The sequence below is a fragment of the Cydia splendana genome, chromosome 7 (assembly GCF_910591565.1).
Source record: "Cydia splendana chromosome 7, ilCydSple1.2, whole genome shotgun sequence".
NCBI classification, from domain to species: Eukaryota; Metazoa; Arthropoda; class Insecta; order Lepidoptera; family Tortricidae; genus Cydia; species Cydia splendana.
In genome coordinates this window covers 4,157,986-4,178,748 of record NC_085966.1, presented here as the reverse complement: position 1 = coordinate 4,178,748, position 20,763 = coordinate 4,157,986, and the positions used below count along the sequence as shown (strand labels likewise).

At 38.7% G+C, this 20,763-nt stretch overlaps 1 protein-coding gene across 1 annotated transcript in view; it reads right to left on the bottom strand.

Annotated features, from left to right (window-relative positions):
- The window catches only part of LOC134792288 (procathepsin L-like), a 48,377-nt gene that overhangs the window by 21,559 nt on the left and 6,055 nt on the right, over window positions 1-20,763 (bottom strand). The window contains exons 3-4 of the mRNA XM_063763558.1: window positions 20,141-20,303; window positions 18,890-19,118 (exon numbers count right to left, since the gene is read on the bottom strand). Of these exons, the coding sequence (XP_063619628.1) occupies window positions 18,890-19,118; window positions 20,141-20,303 (392 nt within the window). The remainder of the gene's footprint in view (window positions 1-18,889; window positions 19,119-20,140; window positions 20,304-20,763) is intronic.

Below are 20,763 nucleotides of genomic sequence, written 5' to 3'. Positions count from 1 at the left end.
AAAAAACAAAAAATAATTTTCATTTAATAAAGTTCTAAAGACGCAATGAAGTCCGTATCAAATTTAATTGAGCAAAATCTATCCTTTGTAGAATTATTCAAAATAAAAATTCGAATAAAAATTTAAACAGACTTAAAAAAATATTTAGGGACAAGGATTACTTTACCATTTTACCTACCTTATTTATTTTTAAAGATTAGAACTCAAACATAATGTTTACAAAATACCTCATTAACCACCTCTATAACTGAAATATCCTCTATTCTCACCTCTATTAATGGGACCCTCTGTAAATGAGATAGAAATTTATTTGTACCTGGCTAACTGAGAGCCTGGGTAAGTGGAATACCTCTTTAAGTGAGACGAATTTGCTCGTCCCTTGAAGGGGTCTCTATTGGTTCCCATAAATTTTTTGTTCCGATTTTTTCAGTCCATAACGTTTTCCACCATAATTTTTATTAGTCATATTGTCAATAGTCTTAAATTTTAACAATATAAATTGCAGTTCCGATTTTTGCAGGTCATTATTATTGTTAGTCATAAAATTTGTTACTCATAATATTCAAAGTTCAGAAGGTATACCATTACATAATGTTAAAGGCAATAAACTTGCTTACAATAATCGTTGTAAGGTCTTTTATCGCAGGTTATAATGATAAGTAGGGGCTCTATTGCATTCCCTAAATTTTATGTTCCGATTTTTTTAGACCATAACGTTATGGAAAATTATGATGGAAAATCATAATATTTATTAGTCATATTGTCAATAGTTATAAAATTAAACAATACAAATTGCATGCTTCCTACCTACCTGGGGATTATTTTTTATTTGGCTTACTGATTTCCCCTCCATTTCTTATTTTTCATGTCGTTTATTAAGCCATTTCATCCCGCCAACGAGTCGACGGAGCTCCGCTTCGCGGGGCTCCTATTTCCGCTCTGAGGGACACAAGGTAACTAACGAACCTACCTGAGGAAACAGATTTTGTATTGTTTGGCTTATTGATTTCCCCGCCATTTCTTATTAAGCCATTTCGTCCCGCCAACGAGTCGACGGAGCCCCGCTTCGCGGGGCTCCTATTTCCGCTCTGAGGGACGCAAGGTAACTAACGGACCTACCTGAGGAAACAGATTTCTTATGTTTGGCTTACTGATTTCCCCGTCATTTCTTATTTTTCATGTAGCTTATTAAGTAATTTTGTCCCGCCAACGAGTCGACGGACGGGGCTCCTATTTCGGCTCTGAGGGACACAAGGTAACTAACGACCCTACCTGAGAAAACAGAATTTTTATTGTTTGGCTTACTGATTTCCCCGCCATTTCTTATTTTTCATGTAGCTTATTAAGCCATTTCGTCCCGCCAACGAGTCGACCGCGGGGCTCCTATTTCCGCTCTGAGGGACACAAGGTAACTAACAAACCTACCTGAGCAAACAGATTTCTTTTTTCTTTATATGAAGGATGTTATTGATTTGGTTTCTTAGACGTAATTCACCTTAGTCATCACTAGTCAGTCAGAAACGTCAAAAGCTACCTAAATGCCACGAGTATGGACGGGATAGACAGGACGTCAATCTCTTATGGCAGAACTGTTGCAAAAGTGACCAGCTTTCAGCTTTAAATAATAGTTCGAAATCTCTCCGTTGGCGCTAGGGTAGCACAAGGACATGACATGAACCATACATATAGAGATGAAATGGGGGAGGGGCAACAAATAATCCGTCCAAATTACGTAGATTGTTTTTGGTATGTTGTCAGGAATGTTTAAACATGTTTTTAACGGGCGCCCATCTATATAAAATACAAGGTCTATGACATTTCATTTCGGTGTATTGTGGCGCCGCCTATTAAATGTTATTGGATGGACACTTTTCATACATAGAGATTTTGCTCCTTTATATGGTCTCCATGGCGAGGAGCCCCCGATGTTTGGCTATCACAATCAGCTTCAGAAGATATAGCTTTAAATATCTTTGTATCATGTTGTTCCGAGTTTCTGAAGCAGGTTGCCATGTCATTGACATATAAAATGAAAAGGAGAGGGCTAAGGTGCGAACCTTGTGGCGCCCCTGACTAGGGCTTGCAATATCGGACGGTTTCCAATTCCGGAACTGATTTTCGATACTGGGTCCCAATTCCGGAATTCCGGAACTGGTTCCGGAATTAAGGTTAATCATATTTTTTAATAAAAATCAACAAAAAATGTGCAATTCTGATACTTTACGTTTATTAAAGAAAGTATTGTTTTAGTGGAATTTAATTTGAAGTATTATTAATCGAAAAATATTAATAAATTGAGTAGTGCGGCTATTGCCGTCTTTGCACCTCTTATTTTAACACCTTATTATCTATGGCCACTTTTATTCACTTCAATGATACGGCGTATATATGTATTTGGGGAAACTACAAATGCTGGCAAACCATTTGATGTCTAGTTTTATATAATCTCTAAATGTAACGGCCTCGTAGACTACGTAGTGGCTCTGTTTACGAAGATGAAGGTCCTGCTGGGGTTCCGATCTCGGTAAGGGCATTTATTGTGTTAAGGTATAACGATTATTTGTTCCTGAGTTAAGGTTGTTTTTAATGTATTAAAGTAACTACCTATTCAGCTACTTATACCTATTACCTTTATGCATTGCCGACTAGTGCCCAAAACGCAAGCCTTATTGAAATTAAACCAAATGGGCTAAATGATTTCATTAGCGCTTCAGAATATAAATAATGTGCTGCTGCTGCTACACTACAGAATCCGAAATCTTTCATTGAGGAAATTTCTTTCTGAATTGAGAATAAAATATCCTAATATTTATAAATTTAAAATTCAAAGGTTTCCCATAGGTAGGATTCTGGACAAGTAAATGTATGGCTTTGTAGGTATGAAAAGTAAAAATTCGATGGTTAATAAAGTTAATGAGGCATGTTAATGCATGCTGTTAGACTTCAGACTTATGTCAGCCACGGCTAATAACACCAGCATAGTGTAGTTACTTTAGCACTTTTCAATAGTAAATCTAATAAAAGTACTTAAATCCAATTCCGGAATTTTCGATATTCACTGGTCTCAATTCCGGAATTGTAATATCGGAAAATTTGTCCGAGATTCCGGAATTTCGAAATTCCGGAATTCCGGAATGCAAGCCCTACCCCTGACGGTACCGGAAGAAAATGGGAAGTGTATCCCTTCAGCGCCACAGCCTGGCTCCGATTACTTAGATAGGACTTAATCCATCTGAAAAGATCAGCGTGAATACCGAGCTTCCCGAGCTTCGTAATTAACTTGGAATGGTTAATTTTATCGAAAATTTTAGAGAAATCGGTATACACGGCGTCCACCTGCCAGCCGGAAGAATTTTATCTATACATATAATAAAGCTGAAGAGGGTCGAAAGTCTGTACATGGAAGATATTTGAAAAAAAGTTGGCTGGAGATACTTAGAATTGATAACAGAACACGTTCCAACAGTTTTTAGAATTTTTGTCTGTTTGTCTGTTTATCTGTTTATCTGTTTGTCTGTTTATTTGAACGCGCATCACGTGAAAACGGCTGAACGGATTTTGATGAAAACTTTACTAATCTGTCGAGAAAATCCCCGGCCAGGTTATAGGCTATAAAAATTCAACCCCTAAAAGGGGGGGTAGCCACAACACTCGATTGACTTAAGTTTGCCCCTGAATCGTATGGCGCTACTTAGGAAGGAGGGGCAAACTAATTTCAAATATGTGCTTACACTATAGAGTACCCTGGTAAACTAACAGATGGCGCTGAATTTAATACGATGTGACATAAGTAAGCCACTGAGGAAGGATTTTTCCAAATTAACTCTAAGTTTAGAAGACCCCCTCTTCTAAAATTTCAATCAATCGTACGGATATCAACAAATTTAATTGAATACTTGTGTTGATTTAATAATATAACAAAATTAAACGACAGTAAATTAATTGCCCCTCATTGCACAGTGCCATCTTTTGGGGAGCTGAGTAAACATTAAGTAACCAAGAAAACTAAAAATGGGTTTACATAGTTACGTAGTGGTAAAATAAACACACATATCAACACGCGTATAATTGCATAAAATTATTTATTTTCTCCGTCATGAATTATACCTAATCGTAATTATATCTTATCCATATCAAATCCATATTCATACGTATCGCCTCCTTAAGCACTTAATAATGGCCACGAAGGTGGGTACTTTGAAAAAAACACATTGACCTTTGTCATTTGCAGTGCCGGATTAACCCTTTTAAGCAAAATAAGCATTGCTTAGGGCACCATGTCTAGGGGGCACCAAAAATTATCGAAAAAAATTCGCGCTCGCTTCGCTCGCGTTTTCAATTACATTCTAAGATGCTTATGATAAAGGTGAACATTCGGGTGGCGCCTGCAGCAGCATTAGGTACTCTGTTGCAACGTTACTGCTGCAGCACTGTCAATTTTCGTGATAAAATGATGTGACTCTTTTCCATACTAAAAGTAAAAATGTACAACTGTCTATCAAAATGCGTTTTTTATATCGAAAAGTTTTCGCGCTCGCTTCGCTCGCATTTTCAATAACTTTCTAATATATGATAAAGGTGACATTCAATTTTCGTGATATAATGATGTGACTGATTTCCATACTAAAAGTAAAAATGTACAACTGTCTATCGAATTGCGTTTTTTTATATCGAAAATTTGTCGCGCTCGCTTCGCTCGCGTTTTCAATAACTTTCTAAGATATGATAAAGATGACATTCGGGTGATGACTGCAGCAGTATTAGGTACTCTGTTGCAACGTTACTGCTGCAGCACTGTCAATTTTCGTGATAAAATGATGTGACTGATTTCCGTACTAAAAGTAAAAATGTACAACTGTCTATCAAATTGCGTTTTTATATCGAAAAATTTTCGCACTCGCTACGCTCGCGTTTTCAATTACATTCTAAGATGTTTATGATATAGGTGACATTTGGGTAGTGACTGCAGCAGCATTAGGTACTCTGTTGCAACGTTACTGCTGCGGCACTGTCAATTATCGTGATAAAATGATGTGACTGATTTCCGTACTAAAAGTAAAAATGTACAACTGTCATCAAATTGCGTTTTTCTTATATCGAAAATTTTTCGCGCTCTCTTCGCTCGCGTTTTCAATACCTTTTTAGGGTTCCGTACCCAAAAGGTAAAACGGGACCCTATTACTAAGACTTCGCTGCCCGTCCGTCCGTCCGTCCGTCCGTCCGTCTGTCTGTCACCAGGCTGTATCTCACGAACCGTGATAGCTAGACAGCTGAAATTTTCACAGATGATGTATTTCTGTTGCCGCTATAACAACAAATACTAAAAACAGAATAAAATAAAGATTTAAATGGGGCTCCCATACAACAAACGTGATTTTTGACCAAAGTTAAGCAACGTCGGGCGTGGCAATTTTTTTGCATTTTTTTCCGTTTGTTTTTTCATTATTGTAGTGTTTGTGCTATTGAGCTATAGTAGGGATGACGTAGTCTCGGGTTCACGGGTGGTGGGGCGACAGTCACGTGAGAGCCGTTGGTGCGAGCGGACGTGTCGATCCTAGCTACTGGTGACGTAACGAGCCATATACTTGTCTCCCTGTGTGTGTGAGTACTACATGTGGCGACGAGAAAAAAGGTCAGTAGAAATATATATTTTCGAGTAAGTAAACAAAAAAAAATTACAAAGGAAATGAGGGTGTTTCAATAAATACATTTGTTTACATTAAGTAGATGTCTATCTATCCTTTAATGTCTAATTAACTACACGATCAGGGACCAAAAGTAAGTAAATAACACGAATTTAAGCCATCTAATGAACAACCAGTTGCCAAAAAAGTTGTAACATAGAAAAAAAAATGTAGGTAACTTGAAGTAAACAAAGAAACTTATTTAAATCTTATCTATCAGGGGTACCTACTTAGACGGATTGAGTACAAACATTGTCGCGTTTCCAGTGCAGTACGATTTTGAATACCTAACTAGATGGCTACGTCATCAATAGTTTTATTATACTGATGATAGAAGGGCGCATGTATTATACAGCGAAGTTAATGCTTATTTGACCGTAATAAATGTTACTTTGTATCTGCAGATGTGTAACTATGCTGACAAGTAAATATATCTAACGAATTATGGTAGTTTATATAATGAGATAATAATCTAAGTATATTGTTGTTCCTTTTGAGATTATGGATACGTACGTTTTACAATCGTACAAAAGTAGACATTGCGGTAATTTTATTCCTTGACAATTGATTAAAAAAAAAAACAGTGGTATTCAGTTCATCAACAGTTTGTATTTCCTTTATTTATTTATTTATTTTGTATCTAGATAAAATATATGTAACCTGTTAATCTAACGTACCTTAAGTAGATAAACTAAAAAAAAAAAAAAAAAAGAATATGTATAGTTTGTCACAGGACTGTCTCATTTCAATCATAGACGGAGAGAATCATACTATCTTTGTCTTACACTAGTACTAGCAGTACTAGCACCAAAAAGAAAAGGATGAGTATAGTTTTCCTGGTTCTTGCTGACTGACAAATTGGTTTGACCAAATATATATTATAGTACATTATTCAGTAGATGATGTAGGCAGTATATGTGTTCCGGGCAGTATGAGCCCTCATGAAATTGTAAATCATACGTAAATGTGTTGTGGGCAGTATGGGCCTTCATGAAATTGTAAACCATGCGTAAATGTGTTCCGGGCAGTATGAGCCCTCATGAAATTGTAAATCATACGTAAATGTGTTGTGGGCAGTATGGGCCTTCATGAAATTGTAAACCATGCGTAAAAGTGTAATTGGCAGTATGGGCCTTCATGAAATTGTAAATCATACGTAAATGTGTTGTGGGCAGTATGGGCCCTCATGAAATTGTAAACCATGCGTAAATATGTTGTGGGCAGTACGGGCCTTCATGAAATTGTAAACCGTGCGTAAGTATGTATGTATTTAGGCAGTACGGGCCTTCATGAAATTGTAAACCGTGCGTAAGTATGTAGATAGGCAGTACGGGCCTTCATGAAATTGTAAACCGCGCGTAATATGCTATATAGGTACCTACACCAACGTGAAAGAGCACGATTTAGGCAGTATATAATAAAATGTAAATCATACGTATATTGTATGGTATGTTGACTGCGTGGTCCATAGGTTACTTTTGGTTGCAGGTCGCCCCAAATATACTCCAAACATGGCAAATTTACTTCCACCGCCCGAGAAACTTGATTTCGAAGGTGACAATGCCACAATCGCGTTGCGTTGGGAAAGGTGGAAAAGGTCGTTACAGATCTACCTGGATGCGACTGAAATTAAAGGTGCAGAGAAGAAGCGAGCTACTTTGTTACTTTTGGGTGGATCTGAGCTGCAAGAAATTATTTATAATGTGCCAGGAGCATACGTTGATGCTTCTGAAAGTAACGATGTTTTTAAAATTGCCATTGAGAAACTGGATGGATACTTCCTTCCTAAGAAAAATAAAATTTACGAAAGGCACCTGTTTCGCCAAATCAAACAAGAGGACGGTGAAATGTTTGAGAAATTTGTAGTTAGGTTGCGAAATCAAGCTAGCAAATGCGTTTTTAAGAGTTCAGATGAAAACTTGATTGATCAAATTGTAGATAAATGTTCTTCTTCAGAGCTAAGGAAAAAAATATTGACGTTAGGAGATAGTGTCACTCTAGATAAAATAATTGCAGAAGCTAATACACTAGAAGCGGTAGGGTATCAGCTAGAAGGATATGGACAAAACAAAAATGCGACAACTATCAATTCCGACGTTAATACGGTTTTGAATCGTTCAAGCAAACCGAGTTCGAATAAACCAAGAACGCAAAAATGTGGAAGGTGTGGCTATAATGCGCATACTTCAAATCAGGAATGTCCAGCAAAAAAGAAAAAATGTCACGCTTGTGAAAAAGTGGGACATTTTAGCGCGGTGTGTAGGAGTATACCTCAAAAACGAAAGATGGAAACTAACATAGAGGAAGATAGGAAGATTAAAAGAAGCAGGGGTGAAAAGAGAGTAATTTCAACTGAAGATGAAGCTAAACCCGAAAGTGTCCATTACATTTTTTAAAAAAAGAAGTTTTTGAATCGCATCTTTGCTTTCATGATAATGTTCTCCGCAAGGGCAAGTGCAAGTGGGCGTTCCCGTAAATCCGACATTCAGTAGGGGCCGACACTTTATGCACAGACTATGTTCAGTTGTTTTGTAAACTACAGCCTAGGTACTCGAAAGATGTTCATGTGATTCGTATGCCCGCCTAATATGTTTTTATTAAATTAAAATTGCTGTATTGTGCAGTAAATATTAAGCTGCAGATATTTAATAATATTGGTACAAAAATCTTCCACGTGAAGGTATTTCCAGAAAATATGATTTTATAATTTAGTCTAGAAAAACTAGTCTGGTTGACATTCTTTACGTATGTACAGTGAGCTGCGAAATTGCATGGAGAAATTATGAATGAATTCATGGATAAAGTCGCCATGCACTTTTGCGGCTGATAGTACCTACGTTAGTAAAATTGTAATTTATTTGTTATTACATAGGGTTAATAGTGTTTCTCATTATTAGTTATGTTTATTTAGAATATCGATATCCTAAATGTCAGAGAATTTTCGTTGCTACAATGCTATGGCAAATGGCGAATAGTCATATCATACTAGAAAGTTTACAGTCACATTTGTTTTCGGACGTCATAGTTCCGTAAAACAATTTCCAGCGGTTGGCAAGTAGCATGCGTGTAGAGATTTCGAAAACACCAGGGTAACGTGACAATAACGTGAGTGCTCACTTAGGTATACCGGTTTTATAGCCCTTGACTCGCACAGGATAAGGAGCGATTATAATATGTTTTCAATAATTGATCACAGCGTCATTCAGTGTTGATTAGCTGTACCTATTCGATTAGTGTTAGGCGAGCTTTTGAGAAATAACATAAAAGCCGAGATATTATAGTCTCTGGATTTAAGTCAAAATTAAAACAAAGACCTCGAAGAAGCTGTAATGGAGCACTTAATGATGAACAACTCGAGACCACATTCAGTAACGGAAAAAACACCTGCTGAACTATTTTTCAATAGACAAATTAAGCATAAAGTGCCAATCTGATTATTATACAATGAACATGAATTAGATGATTCCGAAGTAAGAGACAAGAACACAAAATATAAGGCGAAAGGGAAGGAGTATGGGTCTGGAAGAGAAGAGCAGAGGAGGTGTCATTTACAGAAGGTGACAAAGAGTAAAGTAATGAAAAAAAAAACTAGATAAATTGAAGAAAATGTAGAACTCAATCAAATGAACGGGAAGAAAAAGAAATAATAAATTAAAAATAATATATACGAAAGTAAACTAATAAAGAACTTTTGCTTACTGATTTAAATGTTAACCAATTTCTCTCAATAAAATGATAATAAGGAAGGGATGTAGTGTTTGTGCTATTGAGCTATAGTAGGGATGACGTAGTCTCGGGTTCACGGGTGGTGGGGCGACAGTCACGTGAGAGCCGTTGGTGCGAGCGGACGTGTCGATCCTAGCTAATGGTGACGTAACGAGCCATATACTTGTCTCCCTGTGTGTGTGAGTACTACAATTATGGTACGGAACCCTTCGTGCGCGAGTCCGACTCGCACTTGCCCGGTTTTTTATTGAGATATAATAAAGGTGACATTCGGGTGACGACTGCGGCAGCATTAGGTACTCTGTTGCAACATTACTGCTGCGGCACTGTCAATTTTCGTGATAAAATGATGTGACTGATTTCCGTACTAAAAGTAAAAATGTACAACTGTCTATCAAATTGCATTTTTTTATATCGAAAAATTTTCACGCTCGCTTCGCTCGCGTTTTCAATTTCTTTCTGAGATATGATAAAGGTGACATTCGGGTGGGGACTGCAGCAGCATTACTCTGTTGCAACTTTACTGCTGCAGCACTGTCAATTTTCGTGATAAAATGATGTGACTGATTTCCATACTAAAAGTAAAAATGTACAACTGTCTATTAAATTGCGTTTTTATACCGAAAAATTTTCGCGCTCGCTTCGCTCGCGTTTTCAATAACATTCTAAGATATTTATGATAAAGGTGACATTCGGGTGGCGACTGCACCAGCATTATATAGGTACTCTGTTGCAACGTTACTGCTGCGGCACTGTCAATTTTCGTGATGAAATGATGTGACTGATTTCCATACTCAGCTGAAATGCAGCAATGAACGTCACTCAATTTACCAAAAAAATTCAATGTAATCTTGATGACCCTAGGGAGAGGGGGCACCATGGTCTAGAAATACTTAGGGCATCAAAATATTATTATCTTAATCCGGCACTGGTCGCTTGCGGAGTCAAACGATTTGGGACTTGCATTTTATACGCATTTACCATGCCTTCCCGAAAAAAATCGAATCATTCGCGAAAGTTTCGCAACGCATTGAGGTTACAAGGGGCACGTGGTCTTCCTCAGGAGTCTGAAGAAGACCACGGTAAGTGGCGCTCTAGCCAGGCAGGCCGCTTCGCTTTCGCTCGCGCGCGTATACCTTACTGTATCGTCCGATATACACCTACTACTCTGTCGTTTAAATCCTTAGAGAATATAACCAACGGAGACACCATGTCTATAATTTTCGGTACGAAATAGTCTGGCGTTTTTTGCGGGGGAGGGGCACATCAAATGTTTACCTACGTAACGTAAACATAGCCATGTCAGATAAACGTCGGTTGACCATTGGCCGCCTATTTTCGACAGAGGGGAACGCCCGTTAATGACCACTCCGTTTGGTTATATTCTCTAAGTTTAAATCACGTGTAAAATTTGAATAAGGGCGAATAAAACTATTGATTTTGGAGTGTAGTTTTATTTAGTGGTACCTAATTGTATAATATTTTATCTGGACTTCAGTCTTCTATCATATCCATATGTCAACTTTACTTCAAGTTCCGCCTCCAGGGGAGAGGGAGAGAAATTAGGATTAGAAATTAGCCGCTTACTGACACAGACCGAATTACACGCGGGCGGAGCCGCGGGCACAGCTAGTTTAGAATAAAATCAGAAAAGTTGAGAAGGTTTGTGTCAACACTGCGACCGCGGCAAAAACCGTGCTGATGTTCTGATATATGCTGATAAATCGTTGCAGTTATTTTATTTGATTATCTATAACTATATTAATATCATTTTCATTTCCCCACGTCACAGGCTAAGCCTAGTGTGGGGATCACTGTACTGCCCTTCTGTAATATCAAGTTACGAAATAAATATATTTATTTTATTTTAAATCTAAATTAAATAAACAAAAACCAACATATTAAAACTTAATACCAAATACTTAACCTACCTGGTAAAAAAAATGGCCTAAATCGCCGTCAATGGGCAGGGTGTCCAGAAGGCGGCCGCATTTCCTCGCTGTATAGCTATGCTAATGCGCTGTGCGAAATACTGGCTAGCCATCTGGTCACCTGAGGCCTCTATTAGGCGCGTCGATAGATCTTTATATAGCCGACGCGCACTTGGCCCCCACGGCCCCAAGGTTTCCACGCCAAACGCCGCAAACATGTAGCTGGTTCCTAGGGCGGCATATTTGCGGCATTTGAGGCTTTCGGCCGAGGATGCCGCAGCGCCAGCAGGAGCGCTGGTGCTTGGAACATGGGACGGTGCCAGGGTGTCAACGCAAGTAGCATCCCAATATATTTAAAATTTTAATATTTGTTTTTTATTCAAGTGACAAAAACGAAACGCGTTTGGTATAAATATTATGTTAATCGAGGCTTAGACTAGCAAGAATAATGCAATAAGCCTCGCTTAGCATTCAAAAATCATTTTAAACTTGCGAGTTTTATTTCTGTATCTCCCATAAGCTAGAATTTCTGAATGAATGTCAATAACTGCTAAGTTCATTTCATACCCTCTTGATACCGTAGCGCTACTCTGGGGAGATTTAGATGTGTTATTTATAGCTTACAGCTGGACTTTTCCAACTATTCCCCCGTATGAGGGTGTTCTCCTAACCTCCCACCCTTCATAGCAGAAAGATTCTAGCGGTGACTGCAAACCGTAGGACTCCGCAAGACAGACCTTCATCAAATCGCACGGAACCGCTGAATGGAAGAATTTTAACTTTAAACAACCACAACGTCCATAGAAACTGGAGATATTCTAATAAAATAATGAAACGGCAAATCCAAATTTATTTTATATCAGTTTAAAGAAGTCATACAAAAGAGTTTTTGACATTGTTAATACTAAAGCTTGCTTGTAAAATTCAAGTGTCATGTGAATACCAGTGTACTAGTGCGGGGCCAACCGCCAACACCGAAAAATTGGAAACGATTATAATATCTGCGTCTCTCTCTCTTGCATATTCGAGTGATAGCGAGATTAGCTAGCCAGATATTAACGAAATCTCGATTTTAGAGTTTCGCGGTAGACTCTTTGTTCTACCAACAATATATATGTAGTATAAAAGGCGTATATCCTTTACAGGAATTTAATTACCTATAGGTATATTTTAAAATATTTCTTTTTTGTTTAATTTCGGATCCTAGTTGAATATACTTATACATTTCAAGTGAACTCCTAGATGTCGCAGATAGAGGCAAGATTGATAGGAGCGTAGATTTTAGACCGTTATAGACGACATAATTTGCTAGTTGGGAGGTATGTAAGTTAAGAGCACGTAAGGGGGATATTTGTCTCCCGCTATGCCACACGCTTTGACCCCTCGACGCAAGCGCACGTATCCTTTTTCGCCCCACGTCGTTCCATACGAGTTCTTTATTATCCAGAACTCTTTACCGTTTTCTGTAGAAGAAATCAAATGTTGTAAAGTAGGTACAGTACTTATGAGTCCCCGGGATAGCTCAGTTCGCCATACAAACGTACCTAGTTACGAAACGACTGAAACGACTAGCTAGATTGCTCTGAAACTATGTACATACAAGGTTAGGTATAGTTAAAAATACAGCGAAATTAAGATTTTCATACAAAACTTGTTATTGCTTTATTTCGTTTGTTTTATAAGCAGGAGCTATATGTACAAACTAATGATAGGCATAAAATAATGAGAACGAAACGTCGTTTGTATGAGATGGTGAAATTCGGCCGAGCATTCTGCGGACTCTTATGGGGCCAACTGATTAACAGTCCGCCGGACGGTATCGGCCTGTTAGTTGTTCAGTACTGTCAAAATTTTGTTCTAACTGACAGGCCGATACCGTCCGGCGGACTGTTAATCAGTGGGCCCCTTTATGCTAAATAGCAACAAAATTTAATGAATATTATACTGTAAAATTGCAAATATTTATTTCACGCCACTGCTCAAAAATGTGGGAAGAGATATTTAATAACTTCATTATCTTCCGTCATTCTTTCCATCATTTCTGATTCCATCATTGTAATCAATTCACTGTCAGTAGTAATGTCATTTCTAGTATCATTACTTTGACATAACTCCAATACTGACGGATTTTAAATAAACTTCATTACTTGCCGTCATTCCTTCATGACAATCCCTACACTATCACTAAAAATTACATTCCTTCAAAGTAATGTCAGTATTCATGATAGTGTCCAGCCCATAATACAGTGAGCTGTGAAATTACATGCATAAATTATGAATGAATTCATTGATAAATTCTCCAGCATGCACTTTTATTTAGAATTAGAACTGAAATATCCGACGAAGCATTTGAACGTCGACTGAGGAACTTTTTATTGAGTAACCCATTATATTCAGTGGACGAATACTTGGAATTAAAATTTAAATAACTGTTTGACATTATACCTGGGCCACGTTCGACGAGTGGCATATGGGAAGTAGGCAGAGACGTAGTGTGGCCGCGCTACTCATAATCGGCGGCCACACTGCCCTGCATACTTCCCTCGCTACTTCCCATACCAATCGTCGAGTGTGTGGCCGCGGTATTATAGTTTCAGTAAAATTGACCTAACAAAAACATAAATGTGGAATGAAAGCCAAGTTCAATATCTATACATATAATAAAGCTGAAGAGGGTCGAAAGTCTGTACATGGAAGATATTCGAAAAAAAGTTGGCTGGGGATACTTAGAATCGATAACAGAACACGTTCCAACAGTTTTTAGAATTTTTGTCTGTTTGTCTGTTTATTTGAACGCGCATCACGTGAAAACGGCTGAACGGACTTTGATGCAAACTTTACTAATCTGTCAAGAACATCCCCAGCCAGGTTATAGGCTATAAAACTTCAACCCCTAAAAGGGGGGCGGGGGGGGGGGGGGGGGGTAGTAGCTACAACACTCGATTGACTTAAGTTTGCCCCTAAATCTTATGGCGCTACTTAGGAAGGAGGGGCAAACTTTTTTAAAATATCTGCTAACACTATAGAGTACCTACCCTGGTAAACTAACAGATGGCACTGAATTTAATACGTGTTGACATGAATAAGCCACCGAGGAAGGATTTTGCCAAATTAACTCTAAGTTTAGAAGAGAGGGTACGGATATCAACAAATTTAATTGAATAATTATGTTGATTTAATAATACAACAAAATTAAACGACAGTAAATGAATTGCCCCTCATTGCACAGTGCCATCTTTTGGGGAACTGAGTAAACATTAAGTAATCAAGAAAACTAAAAATGAGTTTACATAGTTACGTAGTGGTAAAATAGACACACATATCACACGCGTATAGTTGCATATTTATTTAAAATTATTAATTTTCTCCGTCATGAATTATACCTAATCGTAATTATATCGCATCCATATCAAATCCATATTCATACATATACCTACAGCACTTAATAATGGCCACGAAGGTGGGTACTTTGAAAAAAAACATTGACCTCTGTCATTTGCAGTGCCGGATTAACCCTTTTAAGCAAAATAAGCACTAGCTTAGGGCACCACGTCTAGGGGGCACCAAAACCGTAGGCAAAAAAACGCGCAAGCTGCATCAGCATTGCAGTCGTCGTGGAGTAGGTACATGAAACTTTTATACGTGTATACAAGTACCTACCCATCTAATAACGAAGGGTCGTAGGGATCAAGTAAGAGAGTGAGGGTACGTAAGAACATCTCCAACGTAGGCTTTCGATTTGACCTTACGCGGAGGCCCTTAAAGTCATGGAAAAAAATCTTGCTTTCGGGCTTGCGGCCAGCCGATTTTTTCGACATAGGTTACCGATTTTATAGCGAATTTTGCTCTCTTGCACGCCAGATTTGTCGGTCAAGCCGAGTTGCTCCTTAGCCGCGATTCTGAGACCTAACTGTCAAAGTGTTATAAGGGACCCCGTGAAAGCCGAAAACTAAAAGCATCCTATCAAGTAGCGCTTTCGAGTGAAGCCAAAGAGCGAGCAGTAGAAGAGACGTGATTAGATGCATAGATTCTATTTAAAGCCACTCTTTTGCAGTTCGGCGTACGGCAAAGTTGATCTTCTGCCTTAATTACACTTGGGCGTGGATCCAAATCCAAGCTTTCCTCTTTCGCACCTGGGCCTTCTGCCTTGCTCACACTTCGCCAATTCAATTCACTTGGTCAATTCCAAGAACTGCTTTCTTGCATCTTTTCACCTGTCTTGCATCAAACAACCTCGCTGAGACCCTTAAATATTGAGCCCTATGCGAAGCTAGGCTGATAAAAAACTGTCCCATCCCTTCTCTGTATGAAATCCTGGATTCGCGCCTGATTGAGACTAAAAGTAAAAATGTACAACTGTCTATCAAATTGTGTTTTTAGGGTTCCGTACCCAAAGGGTAAAACGGGAGCCTATTACTAAGACTTCGCTGTCCGTCCGTCCGTCCGTCCGTCTGTCACCAGGCTGTATCTCACGAACCGTGATAGCTAGACAGTTGAAATTTTCACAGATGATGTATTTCTGTTGCCGCTATGACAACAAATACTAAAAACAGAATAAAATAAAGATTTAAATGGGGCTCCCATACAACAAACGTGATTTTTGACCAAAGTTAAGCAACGTCGGGAGTGGTCAGTACTTGGATGGGTGACCGTTTTTTTTGCTTTTTTTTTTTTGTTTTTTTTTGCATTATGGTACGGAACCCTTCGTGCGTGAGTCCGACTCGCACTTGCCCGGTTTTTTTTACTACAGCATTACTCTGTTGCAACGTTACTGCTGCAGCACTGTCAATTTTCGTGATAGAATTATGTAACTGATTTCCATACAAAAAATAAAAATGTACAACTGTCTATCAAATTGCGTTTTTATATCGAAAAAATTTCGCGCTCGCTTCGCTCGCGTTTTCTATAACTTTCTAAGATATGATAAAGGTGACATTGGGGTAGCGACTGCTGCGGCATTACTCTGTTGCAACGTTACTGCTGCAGCACTGTCAATTTTCGTGATAAAATGATGTAACTGATTTCCATACTAATAAAAGTAAAAATGTACAACTGTCTATCAAATTGTGTTTTTAATATCGATAAATTTTCGCGCTCGCTTCGTTCGCATTTTCAATTACTTTCTAAGGTATGACAAAGGTGACATTTGGGGTGGCGACTGCAGCAGCATTACTCTGTTGCTACGTTACTGCAGCAGCACTGTCAATTTTCGTGATAAAATTATGTGACTGATTTCCATACTAAAAGTAAAAATGTACAACTGTCTATCAAATTGCGTTTTTATATCGAAAAATTTTCGCGCTCGCTTCGCTCGCGTTTTCTATATCATTCTAAGATATGACGACTGCAGCAGCATTAGGTACTCTGTTGCAACGTTACTGCTGCGGCACTGTACATTTTCGTGATAAAATTATGTGACTGATTTCCATTCTCAGCTGTAATGCGGCAATGAACGTCACTCAATTTACCAAAAAAATTCAATGTAATCTTGATGACCCTAGGGAGAGGGGCCACCATGGTCTAGAAATGCTTAGGGCATCAAAATATCTTAATCCGGCACTGGTCGTTTGCGGAGTCAAACGATTTTATACGTTCTTCCATGCCTTCCCGAAAAAAATCGAATCATTCGCGAAAGTCTCGCAAAGCATTGAGGTTACAAGCGGCACGCGATCTTCCTCAGGAGTCTGAAGAAGACCACGGTGAGTGGCGCTCTAGCTAGGCAGGCCGCTTCGCTTTCGTTCGCGCGCGTAGGAATACCTTACTGTATCGTCCGATATACACCTACTACTCTGTCGTTAAAATCACGTGTAAAATTTTAATAAGTGCGAAAAAAACTATTGATATTGGAGTGTAGTTTTATTTAGTGGTACCTAACTGTAAAATATTTTATCCGGACTACAGTCCTCTAGCATATCCATATCTGTCAACTTTACTTCAAGTTCCGCCTCCAGGGGAGAGGGAGAGAAATTAGGATTAGAAATTAGCAGCTTAGGGGCTGTCCATAAATTACGTCATCGATTTTTGACCCCCCCCCCCCCCTAAAATCATCCAAAAATCATGCTTCGAATGACCCCGTTTCCTCCTTCGTCATGCTACCATCATCCGTTGTCCAGACCCCCCCCCCCCCTAATTTGAAATGACGTAATTTATGAATAGCCCCTTACTGACACAGACCGAATTCCACGCGGGCGGAGCCGCGGGCACAGCTAGTTAAGAATATGTGTCGTTGTTGACTCGCCGACAAAAGCATTGAGATCTGTATGGGTGCCAAGTTATGTGCTGTGTAGAAGATCCTGCAATTATAAGGATTTCACTTGGCTAGTTTTTACCAACAAAACTATATAAATATAGTTTGTATTTTTATTTTATTTCTAGTTTTAAATTTAGTTTATTTTTTTTATTATTATGATTTATAACCTAAAATAGTAATTGTGCATATAACCTATAAGCAAAAACTAACCAAGACAAATCCCTTATAATTCCAGGATTTTCTACACAGCACAGAAATGGGCACCCATCATAAATCTCAATTCTTTTGTCGGCGAGTCAACAACGACACAGTCATATTCTTAACCCTTAAACAGGTTGTGTATCTATAAGTACCACATAGCAAATGATTTTTTTTTGGCGAGCTGAGTAAATACAACGTCCTCAAATTGTCATTGCCGTAAAGTCTATTAAGTGGGTGATATCGGAACGTAAAAAAATGACAGGTGTCAAAACAAATTTCTTTGAAAATTTTCAAGTTCAAATCGACAAAAAATGGCAGTTTTTGTACGTTTCTCCCGCTGTATAAGTTCGCTACGCCCAAAAAAAGTACTGTAAGTATTTTGTTTTGTATTTTTATGGTAGATTATTAGATAATGTAAGTCATAACTTACCTTAGTTATTGTTTTCTGATAAAATATTCGATCTAAAAGTTTGTGGTTCGTATGAAACCTCTGCCCGTCTGGGGTACGTTCGAGTGGTTTATAAGTGGCCTCTGCCCTGCAGGGAGTTTACGTGACATTTAAGGGTAAGATTCATTACTATGAATGAACCCTCATAGTACAAAAGTAATATACATATTTTCCTTTGGTTTTTAAATCAAATATTTATTCAACGGTCAATCTTACGAGCCACTACATCCATGCGAGCCAAGAAAGTGCTGGCAGTTAGTGCATTTTGTGACGCAAGTGTAAATGTGATGTGCACATGACTTGTCCTTAAAACTACTCTGTATGGCTAACAAGGCAGTGGCCATATCAGGACCACGTAGCACCATTGGTCACGAGCAGTGGGCATATAAAAACCACCGGGTTTTTTTATTGAATGGAATAAAAAAAAATCAAGAAATTTCTTTTCTTTTTAAGCTATTACCTACCCGAATCAGTAATCAAAAGTAAAAAATGCGTCAGGCCTGTTTAAGGGTTAATAATAGGACTTGGCTCTCATTTCACATTTATGTTTTTGTTGGGATATCAAATGACATTGAGCTCGTTTGAATAAGGATATCGTATCTCGTAGCGAGACATATGTATTTTTCATACAATTTTGAAGAATACGGACCTTCTCCATACCCTACTAAGAGCACGCAGTGATCTAAAGGTTTGCCGGTGCACAAGTCAGGTTCCAGTATTCCTCCAGAATAATGTTTGAAATCAGCAGCACTTAAGCCTGAAATGAAAAATAGGTGTTTTTTAGATGCAGTGTCTGTAAGTCCGGAACAATATCCTAGCGGTCCTAGATTGGCGTATTTACCAAGCTTAAATTTAGCAGCAGCCTCATCCACTGCACCCTGCCACAGAATAAGGTAGGTAATAGTATTATCATACAGAACGGCCACGCACCGCCCCGCCCCGACTCGCATTACCTCGCCCTGCGCCTGGCCGCGACATGGATCTGGCGGACTTCTGGCGTCCACTCAGTAAAGCGACTTACCCACACATACACAATGACGAGTTGTACAGACGTGCCGCGCACACATATAAACGCAAATGATTTTTGATGTATGGCGTGTCCGCCCTGTGACCCTGCCTTCTTGCTTGTTTGACTGACATGAGTAGGAGCAAAAGTACTCACGCATGTGGCATCCCATAGCAGGCTCCGACCTTTTGCCGAAGGGATCAATGTAATGGCTCCTCTACACGATGGGCCAGCGCCGGCCACTCCAAGGGACGCAGCCATGCGGTAGAATGAGATAGCAATATCACTTGCTCCATCTAACGCATAAATGCGTCCCTTGGAGTGGCCGGCGCTGGCCCATCGTATAGAGGAGCCATAAGACCGTCCGGCCTCTTGCTAATTGTAGGTACGGCTCAAACCAGGAGGCTCCAAAATGCAATTTTAAATACTGTCTTTTTCTCTACTGAATTTTAAACATTAAGAGCTAGTTGCTCGCAGGTTTAGTAAATGAAAAATTAAATCAGAACATGTTTTTTTAATTACACAAACGGGTCTACCGCGATATAATTTCATTGTTTTTACCTTTAATTTCGACGTTTCAGCTGAGTTGCACCAGCTGTGGTCACGGAAAGACTGACGTCCCAACAAATGTCAACAGAGATAATTTTAATAAAACACCACTAAACTACCCGAAATTAGACTTTAACGGGTAGCTGCAATGCACAGCTGGTGCAACTCAGCTGAAACGTCGGAATTAAAGGTAAAAACAATGAAATTATATCGCGGTAGACCCGTTTGTGTAATTAAATATGTGTACAAAACGCGAGAGTTTAAAGTGTTATACAGAACATGTTTGTTTTTATTATGAGTGTAGTGTATGTGGTACTTACAGATAGAAGGAGGTCCTCGATTTACCAAAAAGATCTTTAAGTATTCTTCATCATGAACCGGCAGTAGAATGCTCCAAGGAAGTATCTTAGTAACTTCCTCGCTCTTGTTATAATGACAAGCCTGCTTTTCTGGGTAATATGGATAATCTTTTTCCATCATGAATCCCATATCTTGTTGATAATAATCTCTGGATAACATTAAAAACCGTTAAAGGCAGTTGTATGGTACAGTTAATGTCTAAAACAGCCATTCTCTAAATGTGTTCCGCGGAACCCTAGGGTTCCGCGACACCCCTGCAGGGGTTCCGCAAGAATTTAGAACACTATGCTTTAGTCGCCTCGAAAAATTGTACTATGCATAAAACACACTTCTAAAAACTATTGTTTTATTGTAGGGTTCCATCAAGTATTTCGCTTTCCAAAAGGATTCCGTCAAAAAAAAAGATTGAGAACCGCTGGTCTAAAACATCGACTATAATAAAACCAAGTGACAATCAATTTATAAATGGTAGAAAACCCCAATCGAAAGTGAAATAATGTCACAGAAGAAATAATAGTACTACCGTACAGAAAGGACACTTGCTACAAACCCGAAGTTTGACAGCGGTTCAGGGTCGAATCATGCTATCCCTTTCTAATATATGGCAC